Genomic DNA, 15,048 nt, shown 5'->3' with positions numbered 1-15,048 from the left:
CCTATGGCTGTGGTCCTGGCTGGGATGAATGTTCTGTCTTCCTCTGGCTCTTCATGGGGCAGCGCCAGGCCTGGGCTACCTGCCACCACTGGCCCACCCAGACCCTCTCCGGGTCCTGCTTAACTCCCTTAGGCCCACAGGCAGAAGGCCTCCAAGGGAAATGCTGCGATGTTTATACAAGGGCCACTTTGTACTCAGCTTGTAACCTCATTTTAATCTGAGTATGCAACACACACTCTACTGCTTCTCACCCAAGACTGACATCTTCCATGCACGTGTGCTAAGCATGCTTGCTTTGTACAGTCTGCATGCCAGGCTGGAGGGAGAGGGAGAGGGACAGGTTCTGAACAGACCTCAGCAGAGGATGGAACAGGACAGTAGCCAGCCATGTTGCCTCTGCAGCAGGCTGGCCACAGTGGGCACCCCCTTCCCAGTTCACAGGTCAGCTGCCCATTCTCAGCTTACCAGCAGGTCTCTGTGCATGGCAGCCTCCGGGAATGGCCAGCAGCAGCGCTCAGTGCTCCCCTTGGTTACAGGTTGACCCATGGAAGGAACCTCTTCCTACGGACTCCTTGGGCCTAAGTAGGCAGGGATGGTCCCCCGTGCCAGCAGCAGGTCTCCATCCCCTATAAATCTCTGATGTACACTCTAATGAGAACAGTCCCTTGCTGGGGTCCCCCTATGTTCACAGAGAACTGGCACTGCCCTCTAAGGGATGTCACAGAGGTGCAGAACACTAGTGCCAGGCCAAGTGCCAAGGAGAGAGCACCATCCTGTAGCTTGGACCAGCTGCTGCCTGCCTCAGTCTTCTGGGCCTAGGGTTGGGCACCAGGGTGGTGGCTGCTGTAGGTAGTGTCTGTGGAGAGCCAGAACCTGCTGTGGAGGGTGGAGGGCCAGCACCAGGTCAGTGGCTGCTGTGGAGGGTGGAGGGCCAGCACCAGGTCAGTAGCTGCTGTGGAGGGTGAAGAGCCAGGACCAGGTCAGTGGTTGCTGTGGAGGGTGGAGGGCCAGCACCAGGTCAGTGGTTGCTGGCGGGGGGGTGGAGGGCCAGGACCAGGTCAGTGGTTGCTGGGGGCGGGGAGCCAGCACCAGGTCATTGGCTGCTGGGGGGTGGGGGCAGCAGTCATCATCACGCAGACGGCACATGCTTCTTTTTTTTTTTTTTTTTTGGTGACCAGTGTCTTGTGATGTCTGTGAGCACTCGGGCTGTCTAGACTAGCACTTTTTAAACCATGGGTTGTGACGTCAATGGAGTGGGTGCGGTCACAAAGTAGTGACAAACTAAACAGAAGGGACAGGAAGCACGTGGGGAGGGCATCTGCTTATGGCCAGGAGGCATATCTGCAAATATGAGCCCTGGTTAGAAGGCTAACGTCTCCTGCAATGGGACATGGAAAGCCTCGGCCGACTCATCTGGACAGACTATGTTTACAGGAGAGATCACTTGCCCCAAAGGCTGGTATATCTTCCGATATGAAATGCTCTGGATGAGGCCCCCTAGTGGCCACCAAGCGTCCCTTTAGAACTAGCAAGGCTGGGGAAGGGATATGAAATGAGCCTACAGCAGGAGCTAGCTGCGGATGACAGTCTATAAATCCTACGGGAATCCTAGGCACAGACAACGTGGAGCCACCCTCAGCCCTTACTCCACACCTTCTGCAGCAGGGGAAGAGCCTCGGGCACAGATTCACCCTACCTAGGGGCCACACCTGGCAGCCAGACACACAACCAGAATAGGCACAAGCCAGTGCAGGGCTCAAGTGATGTGGGGTCTGCTAAGGCCCTTGGTATCTGCAGCCCAGGGGTAAGGATTGGTAAACCTGAGATGGCAACAGCTATGTGAGTCAGCCTGGATGCCACCCAGGCTCCAGCTGTGACCCAGACAGAGGGCCAGCAGCACAGTTCTGGGTACCTTTAAGTACTAACTGTTCTGGGATGAAACCACCCTCATTTCTCTGGGTTTTGGTGACCTCTATACATGGCCATTATCAGAGCAGGGAGACAGATGAGGCCCGGAGGCCACAGCAGGGGTGGAGTGGGAGGGTGCACTGGCAAGCTGCTAAGTGCAAAGTTAGGGATGGGCCTGTCCCTAGCTGGGCTGCAGGCCCACCTCCCACACCCCAGGGCAGCATAGCAAACCACAACCCAGAGAGAGGCCTGGCCAAGTCCTGAGGCTACACTGCCCTCTTCTGGCCAGCGCTGGAAAGCCTTGCACACCATCTGTGAGCCACCACCTGTACTTGGGAGACCAGGACCTGGAGCACACGTGCACCTGTACTCTGATAGGTTTTGAGAGGAGTCCCAGCACCTAGCTTCCCCTCTTATTATAGGCTGGCAGGTAGCCAAGGAGGCATGCCCCATCTACTTCCTGAATCAGAACCCCCAGTGGGGACACATCCTCTGCCATGTGGGGTGGAGAGTCTTGAACAAGAATGACCCAACGTGGGATGCCCTCTTCCCGGTGCATGGATGGTGGTTTTCCCATTGACCCAGGTGCAGCCCTTATCTGTCTGTGAGCCGGCTCCGAGGGGTATTTAAGGACCACTCCTTACCCAGAGCCAGTGACTTCCCTGTTTCTCTAGATGTGCTCACAGCCACCTGCTTGGAGCTAGATGCAGTGGGAAGCATCTTCTGTGGCCGCCCACTCAGGAAGGGCCTCTGGTGACCTTATTCAACACCACCCTTTATGTGAATATGCTGGAAGCATCGGCTAACAAGACTGCCACACTTGGCAAGCCCTGTCGTCAAAGCCCTGCCTGCTTGCCTTGAAGAAGGAAACAAGATGCAGCTGATGTTTCCTGCAGGACAGTGACCTGACCAGCGGGTTCAGGGGACTCCAGGGACACAGCTGGAAGGTGCTCCGGGAGCCAACGGGAAAACTCCAAGAGGCTCAACAGCCACAGGCTCTGCACAGGCCTCCTGGCTCTGCACTGAGAGAGGCCCAGACATGTCCCCACTCCTTCCCTGGGATCCACACAGAGCAGCTGGGTGTGGGGCCTGGGAGCACTGGCTAGGATGTGGGATGGCCTGCAGGACTTGGCTGACAAGCTTGATATACAGCACAGACCAGCCTGGGCAACATCTAGACCTCACAGGTCAGGACTGTGGCCCATAGTGGCTAGAAGTGGCCTTAGCTGGCTTTCAGCCCCACCCAAGGTTAACACAAGCAAGCAACAGTGGTGCATGCCGGCAATCCGAGCACTTGGGAGGCCAAGACAATGCTATACGTCAGAGCCAGCCTGGGCTACAGTGTGAGATCCTAGTTCAGCTGTTTTAAGAAAGTAGTTGCCTGAATAAAGGAGGCCTGATTTGTGCTATGCCCTGGCCCTGGGCTGGAAAATGCTCTTGGGAGACACAGAAAGCGGGGAGATGTCCAGCCTGTCTGGCTTTGCAGTTTGGTTCCGGCATTCACCAGTTCCCGACCCCTTGGAGTCAGTGCTCGACCCCATTGATGGATTGAAAAACTGCAGTGGGTTGGGGAGCCTCTGTGCTCAGGATCATACAACATGGCTCCTGGTGCGCTTACGTGGGTATGTGCTGAGAAGCGTGGGTGTACTCACTGCTGGGACTACTGAAAGGGACTTGAAGGTCTGACTGTCACTCAGCATCTCCTCTCCTCACTGCTCCCCAAACAGCCCTATTACTGTTCAATTATCTTTCATGTCAAAAGCTTGGCAGAGCCCAGAGTGCATCCCCGTGCTCGATGCCTGGAACACATGCCCTGTCTCAGGTGGCACTCAGCTTTGGCACAGACTCAATTCTAGACACATATTCTGGTCCTCTACCTTATGATGAAGGGCTGTGGCTTTATGTTGGGATAACAGTGTGATTTATTATTTACCAAACGCACTAGGTGCTTGGCAGATCAATTTCAATAAAACAATGGATTATAAATGCCGCCAGCAATCTGGCAGTAGCAGTAATCAACAAAACATGTTCTAAATGCTGCATAATAAATTGACTATAATAAACTCATAATGATTCCACTGGCTACATTTCAAAGTTAGCACTAGAAAAACAAAATCACCAATTTGAGTTTGGCATGAACATCTACAGGGTTCCTCAGCTCACTCTTGTTCACAGCTGTATCCAGAGGCACAGGTGCCACACGCTGCCCATGAGGACTGAGCTCACAGCAGTTGGGCCATATAGAGGGGAAGGAGTCGCAATGACCAGCAGTCCTAAAGGCTGGTCTTGAGGGCTTTTCCTGCCTCATCTTTTGCTGGTTCCCCAGGAAGAGGCCATTTGCAGCCTGTTTGTTCCTTATGTGCCCTTTCTGCCACTATCATGGGGAGTCCCAAGATGTGCATGTTATCTCCACTCACAGATGGGTAAACTGAGGCACAGAGAGATGAAGCTTTCCTTATAGAGAGCTAAGCAGCTTGAACCAGAATGTCTTACCTAGTGGCTGACCCTGGTAGGCAGACTGGCAGTCATGTGCCAGTGTGGACCCTGGGATTGAGTGGTTGTCTTCTGCATGGTAGTGACTATTCAGAGCATGGTGTCTTTTTCAGTGGCTGCTTATCTGTCTGTCCATGCATGCTAGTTATCTGTCTGTCCTCAGTAGACATGGGCTGGGAACTCTGTGGAACAGGCTCCCACTCCCTTCAGCAGGGTCAAAGCCACACAGTGGGCAGTCACGACAGGGAATGAGTGCTGCAGGTGGCTGAGAAGGAAGCCAGCTACACTGTGGTGCTGCCTAGGAGCCCAGTTTTGAACAACAGACTGAACGACATCTAAGAACCAACCAGGCCTGGTGGTTTGTGCCTGTAATCCCAGCATCAGGGAGCCAGAGGCAGGAAGATTGCTCTAAATTGGCTAGCGACCTTCTTGGCTAGCTTTAGCTAGACCCTCACATAAAACGGACATCTAAGAACCAGGCAAGATAGTAACCCTTTGGTCAACTGATGGTCACAGCACATCTGAAGGCCAAGGTAGAGGGGCTCTTAAAAGCACAGCGTAGCTTGAGCCTGCCCTGGCCAACATCTGGCTGGGATCATGCAGTGACTGAGGAACAGCTGTAGCAGTGAGTGCAGATCCCTCCAAGCCCAAGGGTGGCAGTCCAGCATGCTCTGCCCGTGCTTGCCGTAACTTGGCAGAACTGAAGCAATGGCCGCAGACGGCAATGAGCCTGGTGACCAGGGGTAACAGGTTTCAGAATGGGGGCTCCACACACCAGCAGCTCAAAGGTTGGAAAGAGGCTAGGGATAGCCAAAAAGCGCCCCTGCCCCCAACCCCTTCCTAGCTCCATAGGAAACCACAGGGAATCTTGATGGCCTATGCCTCATGGTGTTTACTTTTAGGGTGCAGGCCTCAGGCCTGGGGAAGGGAGCATGCAGGCTAACATCTACAGCAGAGAAGCCTGGGCTGAAAGCAGGCCCAGGGCTTTGCTGTAGCCAGCCTTCTTGGGACGGGAGCCCAGATGTGGGTATCTACCTTTGTCCCAGAGGGACATGTGCACAGTGGGGTGACGGCAGTGCAGCCTCACTTACCACATATCTCCATCCTTGATCGTCCGGTCATTGGGGGCTCCGGCATGGCCATAGTGCAGCACGGCTGCGTTCTCACCACTGCAAAGAGCCACGGAGGGTAGTTAAGAGCCCACTGTCACCCAGCAGGACCTGGAGGCTGGACCAGGTCCACAGCCAGGAACAGAGGAACATGGTGTCCCCATGTGCCAGAGCCGGGAGCAGCTCCTTGGGTCTGACAGCTGCTTTCTGGGCTGGGAATATAGGCAGCATATACAAAGGGCAGAGGCTTAGGGGCCTGGAGAAGGGCTAATGGCAGGGAGGTTTCGTGGAGGGGTCCTGGCTGTCTCAGGAGCCTCTTAGGGGGTTGTATCCAGGACCAGGGAGACGAGAAGCCGTGGAGCTACCCTAATGAGTAATGCCATTAGGAAGAACTTACAGGTCTGTCCTAAGGGGAAAACCCCACTTGGGTGTAATATTTATGGTCCCATTTAGGAGTCTCAGGAATCATAAAGTAGAAATAATGATTTTTCTCCCTATCCACCAGAAAAGAACATTTCCAAGGACAGAGATGTCTGAATGTATTATTCATGTGTGAGGATGCGCACTCACATCAGTGAGAGCCGCCCACCTCTGTCCAGGCTGAGCAGGGACCAGGCAGGAGGAATGGAGTTTGGGAGGCAAGCTAGGGTCAGCCCCAGACACACAGTTAGGATGTGACCGTGCAGTCACACTCAGAATGGCACCTGCGACCAGCCACTTACACAGCTGTGCGTGCTCCCGGGAGACCACATCAGTACAGTTAGAGTCAATGGCTACCCCTATGGTCATGGTTAGTTCTCCCATGTGTGTATGTGGGAGCATATCCTGTCATGTTCAGATGGCACAGACACCCACCCAGAGCCCAACATCTGCCCCCAACCACGCACACACTCTTAGAAAAGGACTCAATCTCTGTTTTCCTCCACGGCACAAGCACCTGTTTAGAGGCTGGCCTGTTTGTCTATGTTACCTGCACACATATGTGACAGAGCACGGGATGCCATAGTAGAGGGCAAGGAGACTTCCGGGCTCTGGGGTGGGCACAGGAGTGAGCAAATGCCCCTGAGCTAAGCAGAGGTTGGGAGGATGGAGTGTCCCCTGTTGCCTGCCCTCCCATGAGGCCCAAGACTTACCTGCAGCAGATACAGGTGTAAGAGGTGTGGCGCATGCCACCCCGAGAGTAACAGTAGTGCTGGAACAGGCTGTGGGGAGAGACACATGGCGGGATGTTACTGGGGTCTGAATGGTCTTCAGATTCAAATGCAGATCCTCTAAAGGGACCTGCTTCTGCCATGCCCCTGAGCAGGCTGGAGTTCGCCAGTGAGCGTGAGCACAGGGCCAGCCCGGGCACAGAACTATGGAGGTCAGAGTGTCACCAGGAAAGAGGTGGGCACAACAGGAGGGCAAGATTAGCACTGGAGCCTGACTCTTGGGAGACAAGCTGGGACAAGGGACACAGTTTTACAGGGCTGGAGGGTCTCCCTGTGAATCTGTGACTGGTGCATGGCTGAGGAGCAAATGACCCAGTGTTATTCTGGGCTGCAGACGGGGTGGCAGGGCTGGTTAAGTGGGCAAGTAGGGCAATCTCCAGGAAGGTGAGGAGGGCCAGGTCTTGGGGGCAGTTTCCACATTTCCCTGCTTGAGAAAGCAATAAGCTAGCTGGGTTTAGGGACATGCTCACATCTTAAGCAGGGAGGCCCAGCAGCAAGGACTGAAGGGACAGATGGGCCCTGACCCCAGTGACAAGGGGTGTCTTTGGGAGAGTGGGGGATCATTATAATATTGCACAATCTGAGAGAGCGACGAGGAGGGTAGGAGGTGGTCCAGCCTTCTAGAAGCTTCAGCAATAAGAGTATCCAAGTTGAAAGAGGGGCAGCAAGCTCTCTCCTCACACTGGGACTCCTGGGCAGACTTGGAGGAGGCTCTTCAGACACTGATGGACCAGACAGGTCATATCAGAAGGTACACACCCATAATCCCAGCCCTTGGGACACTGAGGCAGAAGACTACAATGAGTTCAAGATAAGCTTGGGATACATATCAAAATCCTGTCTTCAAGAATCCAAACCTAAATAAGCAAGCAAACAAGAGTGGCAAACAGAAGACCACGAGGGCTGAAGAGAGGGCTCAGCGTTCAAAAGCGAGCACTCTTTTGCAGTTTGGTTCCAGCATCTGCAATGGAAGGCTCATAGCTGCCTGCAGCCTCAGGTTCAGGAGATCTGACACCTTCTGACCTCCATGGGCATCATGCATGTGGTACATACACATACAGACATGCAGGTGGGCGAAACACTCATAAGCATAAAATAAAAATAAGTAAACCTTTTAAAAAGAATCACATATACCCCTTTTTGATAATACCTCACTCTGAAGTTCTGGCTGGTCTAGAACTCTAGAATTCTAGACCAGGCTGGCCTTGAATTGAACTCATAGAGATCTACTCCTGAGTGCTGGGATTAAAGGGGCCTGACAAAAATAAATCTTTTTTTTTTTTTAAAAGAGAAAAAGCTGGACCCCAGGGAGGCTGCACTGGCCACAGCTTTAGAATGCATCAGGCCCCACCCCTCCTGAATGCCTTGGACCTCAGCATTGGAACACAACATGCCCAGCCTCTGCAGACTATAGCTGGTAAGGGGTGGTGATGGGGAAGCCTTCACTCCATCCCTGAGGCTCCAGCATATGTTCCCAGCTGGGCTCTGGCTCAACCGTGCTCTGAGAAGAAGGCCTAGGTTGTATCCCGCCTATGCCATCTGCACAGTACCAAAGGCAGCCCGTGGGCATGCTGAGTGGCAGCCCTGCCTGCCCTGCACGTTCTAGGTCTGTTTTGGAAAGTGTCTGCACGGAGGAGTTTAATCTTCTAGGCACTGTAAACACAAATTATGTATAATTGTTATGATTGGGTATTAAGTAGTTGTTATGCAGAAACGGTTTCCCTGGATTCGATCGGCTTCCAGACTTGCCTGCAAACCTTCCAGGATAATTGGGTGCCTTACAAGTAAGATGTTTCCTCAATGCAAAGGATTCAGGAGCTGTGGGGTGTGTGTGTGTGTGTGTGGAGGGACACCCACTCCTTCCTTCGCTGGTCTCATATTCACAATGGGAGACATGGGCCATGAGAGCAGTCAGACCTAAACCAGAGAGCCGAGTCTGGCCTGAGCTAGGCACATCCCTGGGGTTCTCCCACCACCCCAGCAGGCAGCCTCCCTCTACAAATCCCCTGATGGACAGGCAGCCTCTGAAACAGCTCCCTCTCTACACAGGAAGCCTCCAAGCCACCCCATTGAGCCTCAGGGCTCCCTCAGCTTCTGGAGAGATGGTCCTTTCATCAGGGGACTACATGGCCATGTTCATGGAGGTGCACACAGGTGCCCTGCACATGACTGCAGATGCTACTGTGATTGTCTGGCTTCAGAGAGGATAGGCAGAGGGACAGCCATGCCACCGGCATATACAGGTGGCAAACATATTCTACCAGGATGGGGCCTAAGGTGGGTTGGGTACCTTTGCCTGGGGCCTGATCTCAGCAGAGACAAACCTTCCTTGTATCCTTGACTTCTGTGGAAGAAAAAGGCAATGCCCAGTACAGGGCATGGTCTGCAGAAGTGGCCAACAGACAAGGGAAACTCAGTGGTCTGACACAGGCCACCTTCCAGCCACACGCATGATCCCACATTTCCCCATAAGCAGGGACTCTAGGAACTAGAGTCACCCATGCAGAAAATCCACCGTAAATGAGGCTGGTGTTCTTCACACTGGACAATGGCATGTTCTGCTTTAAATGGTTATCTGGACAGCTGCTGGAATTTGGGGAGAGTGTGGGACCTTTGGAACATGGGGCCTGCTGGTCGACAGGGTAACTGGGAGCGGGCCCTCAGGTAGAGTCCACACACTGATCCTTGGAGAGGAGATGGACAACCACCCGAGTCTCCCTGGGCCACAGCCAGAGCAGTTCTTGTAGCCAAGCCTTTTCTGCCACAGTGGGCTGATAGCCTCTGAACCATGAGCTGAAGCAAAGTCTCCCTCCCTATTCTGTCACAGCCATAGGACAGGCAGCTAATCAAGACCCAGCCTTATACAAGTTAGGCCAGCACTTCACCACCAAACCATTCTCAAGCCCTTGGTGTTTTGATTTTTTTCCTGATAGAGGATAGAAGCATCCAAGGACACACGGATGCTTTGAGGTCAAAGAAGTTGAATTAAGTGGGCCAGTTTTCTGCAGGCTTCTAGCCTGGGCTGTGTACGTGTAAAGTTACCCAAGTTCTAAGGAAAGCGAGGGTGATGCAGGGGCATGAAGAGGTAATGCCATGTTTCTGATATTTAAAAGGGGAAGAGCAGAGGATCAAATGCTTTCAACTGAGCCACAGCTGTCACACGGAGGCAATACGAGGCTCTGTACAGGTTGGTCTGAGCTCAGCAGGCAGAGCTGGGATGAGCAAGCAGAGCAGCCTGACCCCACATCAGTAGCCAGGATATTTCTAATGGAGCCCTCTGCAGCATTATGGAAGATGGAGTAAGCCAGTAATGGAAAGGCCAACTGCCGAGCACCCAAGCCCATGGTCACAATTTGCTACAGGCTACCAGCTAGCTGCCCCTCTGAAACTACAGTATGTGAATTGATGGAGAGTTGCAGCCAGAAACCGTCCTGCCTCTCACACACAGAGGTGCAGCATAGAACACAACATGCAGAGCAGCATGCAAGAGAGAAAGGAGCAGAGGCCAGAGAGTCAGCCTGGGGACCTAGAATCCATATGGAAAAATGAGAGGCAGAGGCTTAGAACCGAGAGGTTGTATGCACACAGAGCTACACACACGACCTGGGGCAACTCTGTAACAAAGCAAGCAGTTAGAAAGCCTGCTGGGCTATGCAAGGGCACACATATCTCAGGGTTCATACATACAGGTTCATGTGCCCTGGGTTTCCCTGTTCAAATGGGAATGATCTTCAGGGTTTAGAAACCCCCAAGCAGGAATGAACAAAACAGCCATACTATGATACTGGAGTTGCTAGCAGGAAGGCACACTGAATCCAAACTGGATGGCCACAGCACAGGCCTTACATATACACACATCACATATGTGCCATCCCAGGCCCACAGCATATCACACACATCATATTCACATACCACATACGCACCCACAGCACAGGCTTTTACACCAAGTTATACACATGCCATACACAGTGTGTCACACATCACATAACCATATACAAACCACAGTGCAGTTCTCACACATGCACGTCAAAAATCACTCACACATGACACACACACGCCTCATAGACACTCACCATACATTCTACACACGTCATATTCTAGATACCACATGAATACCCAGCACAGGCTATATATGCATCTGTGATGTTCACACATCACATACATATCACCTCCCCACAACACTATGAACTCACATACCCTTCGTGCCCCGCCCCCACTACTACAGGCTCACACACCCATCACACCTCACCACTATAGACTTACACATCCATGACACACCACACCACTATTATGGATTCACATACCCATGATGCACCCTACCACTATGGATGAACACACCTATCACGCCCCCCACTATGAACTCACGCACCCCCCTCCATGCAAAATTTTCAGACACAATAAACCCTCCCCAACCCAAGAATTTCTAGAAACAATGCCCAAGACCTTACACACATAGACCATAATTAATACTTAAACAGAGCATGGAAAGAGAATGGGTAGATTTTATGAAGAACTGGCAGTGACCAGTCTCCCCAAAGAGGATAACAGACAGCAAAACAGTTCTGGGAAAACCTGTTCTTTCTGTAGATCTGTGATTTGCACACGGCACAGGCATGGTGCTAGGCTCCACTGCTAATCCTGCTCCCTTGGCTCACCTGGAAGCATCATGACTGGGCACCGTGGTGGCTTGAATGGGAATGACCCCCACAGACTCATATTTGAATGCTTAGTAGCACTATTTGAGAAGGATTAGGAGGTGTGGAGATGTTGGAGGAAGTGTGTCACTGGGGGTGGGCTCTGAGGTTTTAAAAGCTTAAGCCAGGCCCTGTCTCTCTCTTCCTACAGATCAGGATGTAGCTCCCAGCTCTAGTGCCTGCCTGCATGCCACCATGCTTTCCACCAAGATGATAATGGACTAAACCTCAAACGTTTTCTCTTATGAGAGTTGCCATGGTCATGGTGCTTCCTCATAGCAAAAGAGCAGTGACCAAGTCAGGTACGTGACTAGGCACTAGGGATTCCCACCCAGGGACTTTCTGAAGACAAAGGAGCTGCCAATGTCCTGGCCACTCAGCCTTCCACACATCCCTACTGCCTGGGCTGCTGAGGCTCTTGTCATTCCTCCAACACCCATGCCAGGCTCGGGTAAAAGCTGCATTGTATCCAGGCATAAATGAGAACCCCGGGTAACCTGGGAGAATCTGCACAGTGAATAACAAGGTGGATGGAGTTACTGCAGTGACAGAGTGGGGCAGGACCATTTGTCAGTGCCTGGAGATGACTAATGGGGCAAATGCAGCAACTACTCAGACCCACAACCCCAGGGACAGCACTGCCTTCGCCGGGGCTGCCTCTGTGTCCTTGGGAGGGTTCCTGGGCGCGTAGCCCAGCTCCAGCCCAGGAAGGTTTATCGTCTAATACATAATGATAAGCAATCCAATAAGACTGCACTAATTGCTTGAGATAACAGCAGAAGGCCTGCCCTTCAGCTAAGCCATCGGCAATGCAAGCTCCCTGGCTGCAGCCTTCGAGGTCAGCAGAGGCAGCTAATGGAGGCACCTCCTACCACATCATTCTGCAAGCTGGGCCCCGTGGACCTCAGGACTTCAACACCAAGCCCTTGCTCTGCCACTCATCAGCTGTGTGCGCCTGATGGGCCTCATTTCCACATTTGTGAAAACAGGATAGTGGTACCCCACTTCCTCTGAGATTTTTTACTTAATCCTTAGACTATGTGGCTTGGTGACTGACATACAATGAGCACCATGAACAGAACATTCCTTCTGTGGTCACTATTCAGAGGTCTTAAGAGGTGTCCACAAGTTAGAGGAAACAGAAAGAGTCTGTGGGGGCCTTTGAGAAAACAGACCTTGGCGCATGTGCACGCATGTACACACACGTACACACACACACACACACACACACACACACACGCACGCACATCCTCCCTCACTATATAGCCCTGACTGGCTTGGAACATGCTGGCCTTGAACTCACAGAAATCCATTTACCTAAGTCTCCTGAGTGAGTTCAGGAATTAGAGACACACACAACCATGCCTGGCCCTTGGCTCTTTCTTGAAAATCAAACAAAACCTGCAGAGATCCACACCATTCCTGCATCAGTCCTGCTACTCCGCTCCCTGCACAGGCCATCACACAGAGGAGGCAAATGTTTGCCTTCACACAGCTCTAGAATTCAAGCTCACATAATGGCTTCCTGGCCCTTCATGGTGACCTCAGGCGGGGCTGATCCAGGGGTCTCAGAGCCCTGGCCATGTAAAAACAGGGAGGAGAGGGAAGTGTAGGGTATCTTAAGGTATTTTTTGGGTGTGTGTGTGTGTCAAACAATGGTGTCATATATAAATGTCTCAGCACCGAGATACTAAACATCTTAAACACATTTATTCACTTCTTGTGTGTGTGCATAGCTCAGAGGGCAACTTGTGGGAGCCAGTGCCCTTCTGTGGGTTCCAGGAATGGCACTGAGGTAATCAGGTACAGCAGCACCTTTAGCTTTGAGATTTTATTTTTTATTACTGAGTATATGATGGAGGAGGGCTCTGGCACATGTGTGTGGAGTCAGGGCAACTTTGTGGAGCTGGTTTTCTCTTTTTTTTAAATGGATTTCAGGATCAAACTTGGGCCATCAGGTTTGAGTGGCAAGCACTGCTCACTAAGCCAGCTCACCAGCCCGACTTTTTCTTTTTATGTAACTTCTTAATGTCTGAGTTACTTTTAATTCCCATTTATACCATACACTGGCTATGATTTTGCTAAGTAAGAATACTTTATGTATTAATATACCATACCTAACTAAGCTCATTCCACGTGTGACTGAAGTCCCTTTTCAGGGTAAGAGAGGCACAGTCCATCATAGAAGAGATGTATCACAAGAGACACGGAGTATTTCCCGTTTCCAGTCTTCAGAGATCAGGAGTCACATGTGTGCAGTGGTCAATCCTGTCAGTTTAACTGCATTCAGGGAAAGGGTTGGTGTGTGTCAGAAGGATTTGCTGTGAGAAAAAAAGGCCCTCCCTAAATGTGGCTGGGCCTATCCCAGGGCCAACCAACATAAAAAGGGGCAAAGGAAACGGTGACTGAGTGCTGGCATTCTCTCTGCTCAGAGCTGAAGAACAGCCCCAACCACACCGCTCCTCCTGAGGTTGTTTAGACCAGATATTTGGCCACAGCACGTCAGCAGAAGGGACATGTGAAGCAGAGAGAGGAAACAGCCCCGCACTCCTTTCCTCTGGGGCGACCATGGGCCATCAGAAGGCTCCCGTGTGCCACTGCCACTCTTTCACATGTATCTTCTGTGGGGCTGTTTGCAGGATAGACACTGGGACAAGTGAGGATGGACCCAGAGAAGGCTAGGGACAAACAGGACACCACTGCCCGGCTTCCCTGTGTGTCTTAAATGATCAAGTGGAATTCACATAGTATGTCGCCAAGAAGGGCCTGGCGTGAAGTCTTATACTAAAACCAGCAATGCATCATTAGTGAAACCAGTCGTAGCAGAGGGGCTGACAGTGTCCCAACACAACTTGCACCAATATGGCATCATTAGTCACAAGGCCCATCTGCAATCACTGTGATGACATCTCTGCGTTTAGCAGCCTTTTCTGCTTCCAGATGCTCCCCAAGTGTCCACAATCCCTCTTCCCACCAACGCTACCCTTATATTATTCAAGACAACTTCACAAAGATTCTGCCAATCTTACCTCAGGGGATGGGTCCTGGACATCCTGGGTCTGCACAGACCATCCTGAGCCACTTGTCCTAACTTTTCTGCTCCTGATGGGGCACCTCTATGCATTAGCTACCTTTCTTTTTACTGTGACCAAATACCTGAAAAGCAGTAGCTGGAGGAAGGAAGGAAGAAGGAAGGGAGAGAGGGAGGAGATAGGAAGGAAGGAAGGAAGGAAGGAAGGAAGGAAGGAGAGAGGGCGGGCTTATTTTGCCTCAGATGGGAAGGTGCAGTTAATTCAACCTGTTGGGGGAGGCACAGCAGCAGGGGTGTGAAATAGCTTGCTCACTTATGGGCCAGTCTCAGCATTTAGCTGGCTTTTTAAATCTTTCCATCCAGGTCTCCAGCCCATGGGGCAGTGCTGCCTACATTCAGGATATGTCTTCTTCCCTTGGAGAACTGTCTCTGAAGAAGCCCTCACAGACACCTCTAGGTATGCCTCCTAGGTGACTTTAAACCCAGTCAGGATGTGAGTGAAGATTTACCGGACACTTGCAATCTGAGGTCTGTTATGGGAGGATCAGGCCAGTGGGTTTGGGCTTGGCATCTGTATAGACTTTCAGATCTGAAGGCCTCCA

General features: G+C 51.9%; 1 protein-coding gene across 1 annotated transcript in view; it reads right to left on the bottom strand.

The window, feature by feature from the left end:
• Pepd (peptidase D) overlaps positions 1 to 15,048 on the bottom strand; it is a 135,150-nt gene that overhangs the window by 16,118 nt on the left and 103,984 nt on the right. The window contains exons 10-11 of the mRNA XM_041653891.1: positions 6,644 to 6,712; positions 5,493 to 5,570 (exon numbers count right to left, since the gene is read on the bottom strand). Coding sequence (XP_041509825.1) covers positions 5,493 to 5,570; positions 6,644 to 6,712 — 147 coding nt within the window. The remainder of the gene's footprint in view (positions 1 to 5,492; positions 5,571 to 6,643; positions 6,713 to 15,048) is intronic.

Source organism: Microtus oregoni, unplaced genomic scaffold, assembly GCF_018167655.1.
Source record: "Microtus oregoni isolate MIOR12 unplaced genomic scaffold, Mior012 000006F_ref0000085, whole genome shotgun sequence".
NCBI classification, from domain to species: domain Eukaryota; kingdom Metazoa; phylum Chordata; class Mammalia; order Rodentia; family Cricetidae; genus Microtus; species Microtus oregoni.
This window is presented reverse-complemented; position numbering and strand designations above follow the sequence as displayed.